This window comes from Bombyx mori, chromosome 12, assembly GCF_030269925.1.
Source record: "Bombyx mori chromosome 12, ASM3026992v2".
In the NCBI taxonomy this organism is placed as follows: Eukaryota; Metazoa; Arthropoda; class Insecta; order Lepidoptera; family Bombycidae; genus Bombyx; species Bombyx mori.
Genome location: NC_085118.1, coordinates 4,106,904 through 4,121,092, shown reverse-complemented (window position 1 = coordinate 4,121,092; position 14,189 = coordinate 4,106,904). Strand labels below are relative to the sequence as shown.

General features: G+C 37.2%; 1 protein-coding gene across 2 annotated transcripts in view; it reads left to right on the top strand.

The window, feature by feature from the left end:
* Window positions 1–14,189, top strand: part of LOC101741923 (ATP-binding cassette sub-family G member 1) — a 72,228-nt gene that overhangs the window by 35,610 nt on the left and 22,429 nt on the right. For both annotated transcript variants that reach the window (XR_009974454.1, XM_004929506.5), the window contains exons 2-4: window positions 1,833–1,950; window positions 4,140–4,329; window positions 7,541–7,686. Coding sequence is in view for 1 of the 2 variants with exons in the window: in XM_004929506.5 (XP_004929563.1) it covers window positions 1,833–1,950; window positions 4,140–4,329; window positions 7,541–7,686 (454 nt within the window). In the remaining variant the exon portion in view is untranslated. The remainder of the gene's footprint in view (window positions 1–1,832; window positions 1,951–4,139; window positions 4,330–7,540; window positions 7,687–14,189) is intronic.

Here is a 14,189-nt window from a genome sequence, read left to right as displayed (position 1 = left end):
TCAATTTATTTTTTTCTACTTCAAGCTAATTTGAATTTAAAAAGAAGCAATAAAATATTTGAAACAAAGCGTCCAAATTTTATTTTATTGAAAATTTATAAAAAGCAAATTTGAATTTTGAATTATCGAAATATTTAGCATCTGTTTGTATTTTTTATACGTTACCAGATAATGAAATAAACTTAACAAACACAATGCTGCAGGTCTGTGATCGTGACTTTCAATCTTCTTGTACTCTTGGATGTCCTGTTGGTACAGAGGGGCCTCACAAATTGTCTCCTTTAATGTCAATTACTAAATCAAAATTCAGAATACGATTACAATTTCATTCTCATACTAAAAATATTGAAACCAGAAATAATTAATGAAAATAGCAGCGTAGACATTGAAATAGTTTAACGACCCCTATAATAGTAGTTTATCGTGAGTGTCTAGTCTAGTTTATCAAGATTCACGACACATCACTTAAATTATTATAATAAAATGTTACAGCATAAAGAGTCACATAACGTACTTATCGTGATTTTGATGTATACAATCTTGTATGTGTATCTCTTGGGGCAAAGGATCATAATAATTTAGTTCCGATAAGGATTAGAGGAAAAATATATGTAATCCCAACCTTTGAGGCTTACTGTAACTGCGCTAACATCAGTAAATACTAGTAGGGTTCTCGTCTTATTTTCAATCACCATTATTCTGGCTATTCCTACAGTTGAACAACCACACATTCCGTTTGAAGGATGAGACAGCATGTATGCCGCCATTGAGTATTCAATACGATATTTTAAGTTCGAATCCATTGGTCTTGTGGAGCTCCGGTACTGAAGTCGTCGTGGCCTAAAGGATAAGACGTCCGATGCATTATTCGTGTTGAGCGATGCACCGATGTTCGAATCTCAGGCGGTTACCAATTTTTCTAATGAAATACGTACGTACTCAACAAATGTTCACGATTGACTTCCACGGTGAAGGAATAACATCGTGTAATAAAAGTGAAACCCGGAAAATTATAATTTGCGTAATTACTGGTGGTAGGAACTCTTGTGAGTCCGCGCGGGTAGGTACCACCGCCCTGCCTATTTCTGCCGTGAAGCAGTAATGCGTTTAGGTTTGAAGGGTGGGGCAGTCGTAACTATACTGAGATTTTAGAACTTATATCTCAAGGTGGGTGGCGCATTCACATTGTAGATGTCCATAGGCTCCAGTAACCACTTAACACCAGGTGGGCTGTGAGCTCGTCCACCCATCTAAGTAATAAAAAAAAAACCTCGCTTATCATTAGGAAGACTCTGCCTCTGTTAGTTGTATAAAAAAATAAAATCTAATTTGGCAATGATAAAATTATTTCGTTTATATAGACCTGTTAACGTATGGTTTTGTTTTAATCGATCGACGAATTGGCTTTGTACCACAAAATGAATTTTATGCTTTGTAACATGAGCTTAAAGCCGCAATTGCATATCGAGAATTGTTTTTGTTGTGAAAATATACGGTTTTTTTTATTACTTAGATGGGTGGATGAGTGACAGCCCACGCGGTGTTAAGTGGTTAGTGGAACCCATAGACATCTACAACGTAAATGCGCCACCCATCTTGTGATATAAGTTCGAAGGTCTCAAGTATAGTTACAACGGCTGCCCTACCCTTCGAACCGAAATTTACTCGACCATTACTGCTTCACGACAGAAATAGGCAGAGTGGTGGTACCTACCCGCGTGGACTCACAAGAGGTCCTACCCCTATTAAATTATTTATCTCTTTAGTACCTAAGTATTATCTAGTCTTATATTGTCAATTAAATATTTTTATTTTTGTTTCTTTTAATATAGGGGAGCAGAGAATACTTCAAAGCGTCTCCGGAGAGTTTCGTTCAGGAGAGCTGACATGTATACTAGGACCTTCGGGGGCTGGAAAGTCTACTTTACTCAACATCTTAGCAGGATACACGTAAGCTAATATTATATTGTTGTAATTAGGAATTTGCACGGAAATTATGTATAATGAATGTAATATAAGAATTTTATAAAAAGATGAGATGAGTTCGGCTCAAGATGGGTAGCTGCATTTACGTTGTGATAGATACGTCTTCCGGAAAGCCATTTGGCAAGAATGAATTCACTGTTATTGTGTAGTAATAAAATAACACTATTAATAGGTTGATTGCTATGCAGGTCACTGGTAGCCTACATGGCGCACTGAAATAATTATGTCGATTTCACTCTTCGATCTTCTTACGAAGGCGCCGGAATATCTAGTAGAATCTAGGAAAGACGAATCCGATGATACTGAGAATTAATCTGTTTCTAAGAGATCTAAAAGACTAAATGTATGTTATTATTACGCCGGTAAGAGTAGCGCCATCTATCGCCGAATAGTCGAACGAATGTCAAAGTATCTAGTAGCATCTAGAATGCTCGAGAAGTACAACGCTATCTATTGTCAAATAGCGGAAACACAATACTCGACTTTTGTGGAATATTCTCGACGATTCTAGGGATTCCGTCTCGATTATAAAAGCGTTGCAGAGATGGCACGCATTCAATTAGTAATCGGAACTACTCGAAGCGAAACAGCGAACGGATCACCTGAAGCGAAGCGGAAGACGCGAATTGAGAATTTTAAAGTGTTTTAATCGTTCTAAGTGCTAATACAGTGTTAACTTGTAAATCGGTAGAATTTTTATTTATCCCGAACCCCAGCGCGTAACATTATTAACAAACAAAAAAAGGCAAAATTAGGCAATTCAAGCACTTAGTAACAGAAATCGACATAATTATTTCAGTGCGCCAGGTAGAGCGAAGTGTTAAGTATTGATGGGAAAAACTCTCGCAAACCGTTCCAATTGTCAACATTCAAGTCATCGTGGGTTACCCTGTGCCGATGATAATGTTCGAAACTCGCAGCCAAGTACCAATTTTTCTAAATAAATACGTACTTAGCGAATCTGAAGTAATAACATCGTGTAATAAAGTTTGAGGGTCTACCACACGTCTTAAATTGGATGGTAATATTTACGCAGTGAATTCTAAGGCCTCCGATAACCCCATAACCTCAGGTTCTCTCAGAACTCGTTCCACGGCGTAGCCGAGAAAAAATGATAAAAAAAAACCTAGATAACTGCCGAGTAACATTTTAATGCGCTTAAATCTAATTGAAGTTAACATATTCGCGACGCATAAATTTTTTGTTTGGGTTGTACAGACACGGCTTCTCAACCGTGCCGAGGTCAGGTAGAATGCACATTGGTCCTATTAGTTGAAATAATTTGAATCGTCTTTTGTACTATTATTGTGTTATATAAATCGCTTGATGACACTTTGCTTTTGTTACCGATGCGATGATTGTTCATTACATTTAAAATGAACATAATGATAATTGTTCAGTAAAGTTAACGATGAAGGCAATGCGGGACTGGTTGTTATGGGGAAGCTTGAGGGAGGGCTATGTCCAACAGTGACGATCTGTGGGCTAAAAGAAGACGAAGAAGAGAAAACTAAAAGAACATGCCCGAAGTACCACCCAAACAAAAAAAATGAGTAGGTATCATTTTTAAAGATGGACATTTTTGTCTATGCCAATGGGGCGAGGTGCTTTGGATCAAATGCTGCCAATAATATTTTAGTAGTTATTTGTAAAGGCAAACCTGTTACAAAAACACTGTAAAAAGCACAAGAAATGAATAGATTCAAATGTGTAAATTTAAGGATGATTTCGAAGTTAAATTTTATAAGGTTAGCAAACTATGATGTACATAGGATGTGATGTCAATCTTCTACACAAACACAATTATTACTATTCTGCGATTCTGTTACAGAATCTGTTGACAATAAAAGACATTTTGATGAAGGTGTTATGATGTCGTATTATTTTTTATTCATCTAATTAATTATAATATATATATATATATATATCTATTATTACGCTTCGACATGACATTTCCATAAGTTCCTGTGTGCTTAGTCCGAGTATTTTAACGTTCTCGATAGCGTAAAAGTTAACTCAAATTTGTATGGAGTTGTAACGCTTGTCAACGTTTGCTACTAAGAGTACTTTTCGAACTGCATACAAATTTGCGTTAACTTTTACGCTATCGAGAACGTTAAAAAACTCACACTAAGCACACTTTACGTGCACAGGTTGAACGGCGTCACCGGACGTATATCAGTGAACGGACACGTGCGAGACATGAGGGTCTTCAAGAAGCTGAGCTCGTACATCATGCAGGATGATCTGCTGCAGCCAAGACTGACCGTGCAAGAGTCCATGTGGATCGCTGCTGATCTGAAACTCGGCAAGGAACTGGGAAAGCCGGAGAAGGAACTCATTGTAAGTTTTTATTAACGTATTAGGTATTTTAAGTATCTCTTAAATAAATCTTAGTGGTAGGCAGCGGCTTGGCTCTGCCTCTGGCATTCCTGAAGTCCAAAGGCAATGGTAACCACTCACCATCAGGATGGTCGTATGCTCGTCTGTCTACAAGGATAATAAAAAAAAGTTATTTTTCTTATATATACCCGAATCTATCCGCCAACTGTTGTCAACGTGGCCACCATCCGCTCAGAGCGTTTCAATGCATCTTATATACTTGCAATTTAAACTAGAGTACAAGATCGTTTCACAGCAAAAATTGGATAGTATTTACTTCTTTTTTTTAACCTACTTATTCGTTAGTAGACTAAGGGACTATTTTGGTGCTTTGAGATTAGTGATGTCCTCGAAGCTAAGGTAATGCTTTTTTTTATTAGTGTCGACGTGTTCAGGTCCTGTACTAATATTTAATATTTTTCCGTTTACAATTTTTTGAGGTTCGACAATTCGTAAAGCTTCATTAAAACTACTTTTACGGATTAATCTCTCATACTTTACTGTTAATTTTTTTCGACGCTACGGATGCTTTACAGTTTTCGTGGTCACGGACGACACAGACGAAATATGTATGTTGATAGCAAAGAATTGGGCTCACAGAAAGCCAAAGACCAGTAGCAAACTTAAGCTGAAGGACGAGTAAGCAGTTTAAGTATTTGCGGTCGTATGTCTACTATCAGCCATCAAACGGACCGCAAAGTTCGATTAATATGACCGCAAAGGCTTAAAGTAGCAGGTCGATCACATTTCTAGGATACTAGGATCGCGCAAATCGCATTTTTCTTTTATTTATATATATTGGTACCAACATGTTATACCTCAACACAATAAATTACAAGTAACGCAAACATTAATCTCACACTAAATGCCAACACAATTACAGGTCAGACAGCACGCACTGGTGAAATAAAAATACATACATTTAAAAATGAAACATAATGACGAATAAGTTCGTCAAATAAGATTAATATTGTGGAAGAAGGTTGCGTTGCCTTTATAACCACAGACAATCTTAAATATCCAAAAAAAAATACTTGCTATGAAATGATGCTCTTTGGGAATGGTAAAAAAAGCTCAAGTATACAAAACTTTTTAGACGAAAGATGACTACTTTGATAAGGCTATGCGCCATGATTAGTCAAGTTCTTATGAATTCACCATATTCAAAAACTCTTGCATTAGACACCTTTAGCTCTAACAGTAGGAGCAGGCTTAGGGGCTCTGGTAACAGTACCTACTCGTCGAGTTGGCAAAGAATTCGACGTGCAAGCCAACTCATACGTCAGCTTGAATTTCTCGCCAGAACTTCTTAGCGGGTCGCGATTCCGATTCTATAGTAGATATACTCGCGAAGCAGATGCCCTTGAGTTGTTAGATCTCCTCGTGAGGCACTCGGGGAGCTGTCAGTAAATCCCGTCTCTGTTTGCCGAGCCCATGTTCGCCTATCTGTACTGGTGAAACTGGAAAGGCTTCCTAGCCACCAGTAATTGGTGAAACAGAAAAGGCCTCCGAGCCATGAGTAATCCTTCTTTCACAAAAAAAAAGAATCGGTATTTCTGTACTCGATCTGTTTTAATAATATGAGTTGTTATAGTTTAATTTATAAATAAAGGGATGTTTTGTACTGACGTAAAGGAAATGTATTATGGATGCGACCTTCGACCGGGCCCTCTCTATCCGTCTGTGTGTCACAGCTATTTTAGTCACGGGATATTTGCTGTACATCTCGATAACATCGATTGCGCAAATTCGTATAATATTATTATGTGAATTATTTTAAATATTTTCCGGTAATGAAATATGACAAAAGGATGAAAACATTGAAAACTAAACAGAAAAAAGTGGTGTGTAACTTTAAGTTTTCATGAAAAATTATATACGTATTTCCGAATCTATGCAAAATCTGTTATCTTCTCCCACGATGTTACTAATGAAATATTATTCTTACAAAATAATGTTGTCCTACCAGCTGCAGTGAATGAATTTTGGGTGGTAAACGACAAAGGGAAGATCTTCCAACGAGCGGGTAATATTGCTCGGTAGACTAACGGTGCGAATGTTGTTGTTCGGAACTTGTATATACATATACGCAAATCTATAGATTCAGGCATCTTTTTTTTAATGCTTAGATGGGTGAACGTGCTCACAGCCCACCTGGTGTAAAGTGGTTACTGGAGCCCATAGACATCTACAACGTAAATGCGCCACCCATCTTGAGATATAAGTTCTAAGGTCTCAGTATAGTTACAACGGCTGCACCACCCTACAAACCGAAAATTACTGCTTCACGGCAGAAATACTTACCCGTGGTACTTACCCGTGCGGACTCACAAGAGGTCCTACCACCAGTAAGAAATATCTTGTGTTCTATGATAGCTACCCACAAAAACAATTTTATTTAATTCATCAATGAATAAAATCAAAATGTTTGTGTAAAATCAAATTGGTTTACCAACTCAAGGCCCATTTTGTTTTAAATATTATTATAATAATATGTTGAAGTTCGATTCTCTATTTTAATCGTGTCCAGTGAAAATAATTTTAAGCAAATAGTTATCTCAAATTCTAATACAGAAACCAAACCAAAAAAAAACAATTTATTTTCATTGAGAGCACCGCCCATCTCTAATACAATATTCCATGTAATCGTCCATACATATTTAAGAGGTAAGCAACGTATAGTTATTGGCATGACCTCCGAAACGTTTTTACGAGATACGATGTCCCTTTTAAATCTGATTAGATCACGTTTACTTATATTGAAAAGCTGGATTCGAACCCACGTAAAAGGGATTTGAATAACAAACATGATTCGTACAAAAACTGACATATCATGCTTAATGTGAGAAAATTTCAATTTTAAGATTTGGTCGAGAGGGTTACTCTTTTATTCAATAATAAGAGGTCTATATTGGCTGTGTTACTAGATCTGCTGATGGTAGGGTATCTGGTGATTTCACCACCTTGCCTATTTCTGCTGTGTTACTAGATCTACTGATTGATGGTAGGGTATCTGGTGAACCCACATGAGTAGGTACCACCGTTCTGCCTATTTCTGCCGTGATGCGTTCCGATTTGAAAGGCAGGACAGCCGATGCATTACAGTACTGAGGCCTATAATTGCTTAGACGTTTACATTAAATAACCAATAAAATATTAATCACTTTCACAGATTGAAGAAATTCTACAAACACTAGGTCTGTGGGATCACAGAGACACAAGGTCTGAAAAACTGTCTGGAGGACAATCGAAACGTCTCACTGTCGCCCTGGAGCTGGTCAACAATCCACCCATCATATTTCTGGATGAGCCTACCACGTGCGTATACTCTTCCACAATTACTGTATAGCTTAATTTCTTGTCCTTATCCCATTTTTTTAAGCTATTGCATAGATTTTATCGCAGGCTTTGAGCGCGGCGACCGAATCAAGAAATTCCGTAACGAAAACAACCTAACACCTCTCCGCCTACCATGTAGCTCGCGTTCAACACATTCACACGTTGCGCTTGTGTAGTGTTTGTGAATAAGCGCGCGGCGTGACGTCGTACTGCATGCGCATCATGAAAAGTCTGCCCATCTCTCTCTCGCGCGGTCTAGCTTATGAGTGTGAAGGGGAGAGTTAATGTTTTTCTTTAGTTAATGTTTATAAATATAGCGTGGTCTTATTTTATTATTGTTTTAATATTAAATTATTATTGTCTAATTATAATTGCATAAGTTGATAAAAAATACTATGCAATAGCTTTACCGTGACTGTTTCCAAGTGCCACACGTGGTTTTTTTTATTGCTTAGATGGGTGAACGAGCTCACAGCCCACCTGGTGTTAAGTGGTTACTGGAGCCCATATACATCTACAACGTAACTGCGCCACCCACCTTGAGATATAAGTTCTAAGGTCTCAAGTATAGTTACAACGGTTGCCCCACCCTTCAAACCGAAACGCATTACTGCTTCACGGCAGAAATAGGCAGAGTGGCGGTACCCACCCGCGCGGACTCACAAGAGGTCCTACCACCAGTAATTACGCAAATAAATTGCAAAATACGCCATATTATGTGAGGTCGGTCCAGCATGTCCTCTTATCATGCTGCATAGGGATTTAGCATGAGTTTTACGACCGGCCTCCTATCTGACGCCAACCTTTCTATAGTTATATCTTTATATCCATTTTAATGTGTCATAGGAAGGGACCTTTAATGTTTCTTCTTTTGATGTTTTTGTTAATTCGTCCGTTTTTTGTTCTATGAATTGTACATAATCACTACACAATATTTTAATTTATTTATTAGTTGATACGGGTTGAAAGGCTAAGGCATGTAGAAAAATATAAAAATGCAGGAAAATAGAAAAGTTTTTGGCGTACCGAATTAATAATATTTGATCGCTCTATTTTAATTTGATATAAGCACTGTGCGACAGTTCTTTTTTATTTTATTTTTTTATTGCCCTTGTATGCAGACGTGCATACGGCCCACCTGATGATGAGTGGTTACCGTCGCCCATGGACTTCACCAATGCCAGGGGCAGAGCCAAGCCGCTGCCTACCGCTCAGTTACATTTCAATTTACGAGTCCTGGAACCTTTTTAGATTATTTATATTTATTTATATCAAGTAGCACATGTGTTGCTCTCCATAAGTCTGTGACTGAAAAGAATAAAACAGAAATAATTTCTCACGATTTTGGCGAGTGCTGGCATTTATGTTAACTAGCAGGCGTAATTCGAAAGTGATCTGTTAATCTATTCTTTAATCTTATTTTTATGCGTTTCGAGGTTTTAGGGCTGAAGTAAGATTACGCACTACGAAACTTAAAAGAAACATAAAAATAATGACATACGCACGTTTTTAAATCTACATTCTTTCATTTCAATCTTTAAAGAAGTAATTTAACTGAATTGCAGCATCACCCTGCCTATTTCTAACGTGAAGCAATAATGCGTTTCGGTTTGAAGGGTAGGGCAGCCGTTGTAACTATACTTGAGACCTTAGAACTTATATCTCAAGGTGGCTGGCACATTTACCTTGTGGATGTCTATGGGCTCCAGTAACCACTTAACACCAGGTGGGCTGTGAGCTCGTCCACCCATCTAAGACATAAAAAAGAATGTAACTATAATTAAAACTATTATACTTCTACTGCTTAATCTCGCGTTAGCCTATTGTCATCATATTATTTCAGACATTTTGAAAACATTACAATTTTCATAGTTACGGATAATTGGTTATGGTTATACATAAGATTAAAACCGTTAAAGTGATTTAATTAATTAAATAAATGAATATAATTAGCCTGAGAATCGAATCTAAAAGATAGACGAACGCACGCGAACATCAACGCTAATTACTCCCAAAAAATATAATAACATTTAAACAAAAAAAACACAGAAACAATTAGTGAATCGCAATATAGTAATACCCTAATAGCCCAAAGAAAAGTATTATGGTAGAATCGGGCATGAGTAATTGCTGTAATTACTATAGGGCCATCTGTGTCCGGGAAAATGTTATTTTTCCGATACTTCCGACAAACTACGTTAAGCGAAGTATATTGTTTTATGATTGCAACTTTACTGGTGGTAGGACCACTTGTGAGTCCGCGCGGGTAGGTACCACCGCCCTGTCTATTTCTGGCGTGAAGCAGTAATGCGTTTCGGTTTGAAGGGTGGGGCAGCCGTTGTAACTATACTGAGACTTTAGAGCTTGTATCTCAAGGTGGGTGGCGCGTCTACGTTGTAGATGTCTATGGGCTCCAGTAACCACTTAACACCAGGTGGGCTGTGAGCTCGTCCACCCATCTAAGCAAGAAAAAAAAAAAAAAATCATTCGGTAACGAAAAAATAATGTTTTGTACTGGAATGCTGTGATTCGAATTTAACTGACTTTTTTTGTAACACAGAAGTAGAAACACAATCATTATTTGCATCTGCGCTTGAACTAGGTGATAAAACCTGTATCGCAAGCAGTGCAGTGCAAGCAGTGTTCCTCATACAAAGAGCACAACAGTTTTACTACAGATACACGAATTACGAAATCACTAGACAAAAATTAAAGCCTTTTTAAGGAATTTAAAAGTACGTTTTCAACATTCTTGCTTAGTTCACGCGGACACTTCCGGTCACCGTCCTCGTCGAACCCGTCGCTTGCGACGAAGGGCTCGACGAGCGAACTAACCCATAGACACAGCCCACTGAGTTTCTCGCCGGATTTTCTCAGTGGGTCGCGTTTCCGATCCGGTGGTAGATTCTGCGAAGCACTGCTCTTGCTAGGGTCAGTGTTAGCAGCTCTCCGGTTGAACCCCGCGAGCTCACCTACAAACGTTAGGGTGAAGCTGAAATAGCCTCCCAAGACATAGGTAGGAAAAAAAAAAAGCGGTCACTTTTTTACCCATTCGCCAGTGTCCTAAGAGGCTATTTCAGCTACGCCCGGACGGGTAGGTGAGCTCACGGACTCAACCTGAAAGAATTGGCTAACACTATCCCTAGCAAGAGTAATGCTTCGCAGAATCTACCACCGGATCGGAATCGCGACCCACTGAGAAGATCCCGCGAGAAACTCAGTGGGCTAACCCGAACACAAAACTACCAATTTGCGAAAGCTAAATCAATGTTGTCATTATCAAGCAAGGAGCTTTTTTCTATTTCGATTAAAATTAAATACCTTGTTTTAATACATAGATGGTTGAACGAGCAAGCGTTCCAGCTGGTCTAAAGTCATTACCGGAGTCCGTGGACATCACGGCGTGAATGCTTGAGACATGAGGTCGAAGTTTCAATTGAATTATAGGTATGCCTTGCAAGCCGGAACGCATGTTTGTTTCGCGGAAAAAAAAGGCAAAGACCCAGCAGTAAATACCAGTTGGCAATCGCAGTATGCTATATGCGCTGTTTTAAAGTTGAGTTGTCTACAAGCTCCGATAGCCAATTAACATGGGTCATAAGCACGCTTACACATCTCGGAACCATAAAAAAAAAAAAAAAATCGGAACCATAAACGATCGACCTCACAGGATTTTCAAGTTTTATATTGTTTGCAGCGTTAACTAAGTAAAAAACATTATTTATCGAAGCTACCGTGTAAATAGCTAAGTGTACATCGGCGCCCACCTGACGATATGAACTCAAAGTCACAATTACATTACAATTATGGATATGCTTCTGATTAAACCCGAACTGAGACTGGGTGCCGTACTAAATACTAGTAAAATGCGATAATTAAACTCACACAGTGAAATCACTAGCGCCATCTATCGTAATTTCCTAGTATTATGAAAAATATTTTCACTGAATTTTCTATAAAAGCGTATTTTATTAGTTTTTTTAAACAATTATTTATTTTTCATTTTTTAGTTGAATTTCAAGTTATTCAATTTTTTTTTTAATATTGAATCGTCATCGTTCCTTAATAAGTATACCAAATATCGAGTTAATCCGTCGTTTTGAAGGGGGTCAAAACCATGTTCAAAGATTCCGTTACATACTAACATACTACGTCTGAAGCTAATAAAAGCGTATTAAAATAATTTTGTTATTGTGTGTATTAGTGCTCCACGTAAACACAGACGCTTATTTAATTGCAATGAAACTATTTACATTTGTTATCGGTACTTTAGAGACGGTTTTTGGCATGTTACCCCATACGAGCGACAGGTGGTTCGGGGGCGGTTTAAAAAATGTGTAGGCCCGATAGATTTATAGTCGATGGATTTCTCGATAGCTTTGATGAAACGCGGGTGAATTTTTTTAATATTTTATTTTTTATCTATAATCGACGCTTGAAAGGCAAACGTGACTAAGCGACAATGCGTGAACTTTACAGTAGACTAATTTAAAGTTGAAATACCTGAAAACAAAATTTATTTTAACGAATCTAGCTGTAGTAGAATCTAGCTAGTAGCTGTAGGATCGAAATGATTTTAATAGACCTAAAAATATATTTTTTTTGCGCATCGAATATGGTTATTGCCTATCATTTATGTACAAAGCAGTTATTGTCGCTTAGTCACGTTTGCCTTTCAAGCGCCGAATTATATTAATTCATACGCGAAGCAAAATCTTTGTATCCCTTTTTACGAAAATTGCGCGGACAGAGGAGTATGAAATTCCCCACACTTATAGAAAATATAGAGAAGGAGTGCACAATGCTGATATTTTTTTAAATAATGCATAAAAAACACATTAGGCCAATAAAGAAAACATTACGCACACTAACATGTATTTGACACACACATGCATACCTACTATTTTGTTTATTGTTCAAGTCTGAGGTCAAGTTGAGAATAGATTAATATTGTTTTTCTCTAATATTATATTTTGTCTATGGTGTAGCCTTGGCGAAATCTGTGATTATAGAAACTTGTAGTCTTTGACATTAGAACCATAATAATATGCAAACTTATAATTTAAATTAATAATTATAGTCGAGTTTCGATTACCGGGCGACCGCTAGTTATTAATATAAAAGAGCAGCTTTATTTTGGTGAAAACAATTTCGGTTCAAGCACTCCGCTGTCTTTTCTTTTACATAATTTCATTCAAACACAGAATTCGGTTAATATAATTATCTAATTATCTGACTTCAATATTTAAATGAACTCTTTCATTATGGTCTTGAATTTCAAGCGTATGTCATCCACACATCGCAGACTTTTAGAAATCGGAGTAGTAATTTTCAAAAATTTTGCTCTAAAATTTCCAGATTTCAATTCGTATTAACTTATTTCGTGAAACGGGAATGGGATCTTTCCAATGAACGAGGTAAACAAAATTACATCGACACAATGAGAGGTAATTGGCTTAATCACCAGCCCTGCAGTAACGTTTTTATTGAACGTAAACCCAAGGCGTGTTTCGAAAATCGAAACGTTTTCAAAGCTGTGTTGCAAGGTGCAGAATAATCCCGGAAAACATTTTATTCAATCAACGCGTTAAATGTTTTCAAGAAATAAATCCCTAAATTATTATTAGCTTACAATGGTTAATCAAGTGTGGGATGATACAACACAGTTTTCGCATAGGTATATAAGAAGCATTTATTATTGTTAGTTATATATTATTGTTAGTTAGGCTGTCAATCATACGAAGTCGTGATCAAAATTTTTTATATTCAGTTTTTGTATTAAATGTTTGTTAGGCTGACAACACAAAAGCTTAATGAGATACATTAACGTGTAATTGTTTTTTTTTCATGTTTGAGATAAGCGGATTTAAGCTGATCTTTGATTATACGATTACATCAGTTTCATTATTTTATTACGTCTAATTCTCGGCTATTTCCGAAACACATTATCGCCATCAACAATGTAGCACTAATGATATTTGATCGTGAAGTCTTGCAATTTGAAATCACTAGACCGGCCTGTAACGACCGCGTGTCCCGCTAAAGACAAAGTAATAATACTGCGTCAACCATACAATTTTGTACTTAACTACAAATTCCATGTTATCTATGCCCGTAATTGGACTTGTTGGTATATTTATAAAGTTGGCAATGATAAAAGAGTTTTTTTTTTTTTGAGTAGATTTGCAAAACTTTTGACCGCTTAGCTGGTTTTGTGTTTTTACTGTTTCACAATGACAGCACAAAGTAAATTTCTTTTGAAATGTTAAGTTTGCAATTGTCGAATTGGAGTAGAAGGACCTATCAGTGAGGGCTGAAATATTACAATTGATTAGATTATTTATATTCTGCGGGATTGCATCCATCGTGTTATTCCTTTACAGTAAAGTCTTCCGTGAAAATTTATATAAATATTTGCCGAATTTAGGACTAACCCAGAATTGGACAGATTGGTAGAAGAATACGACGCCTTATTGATGAGG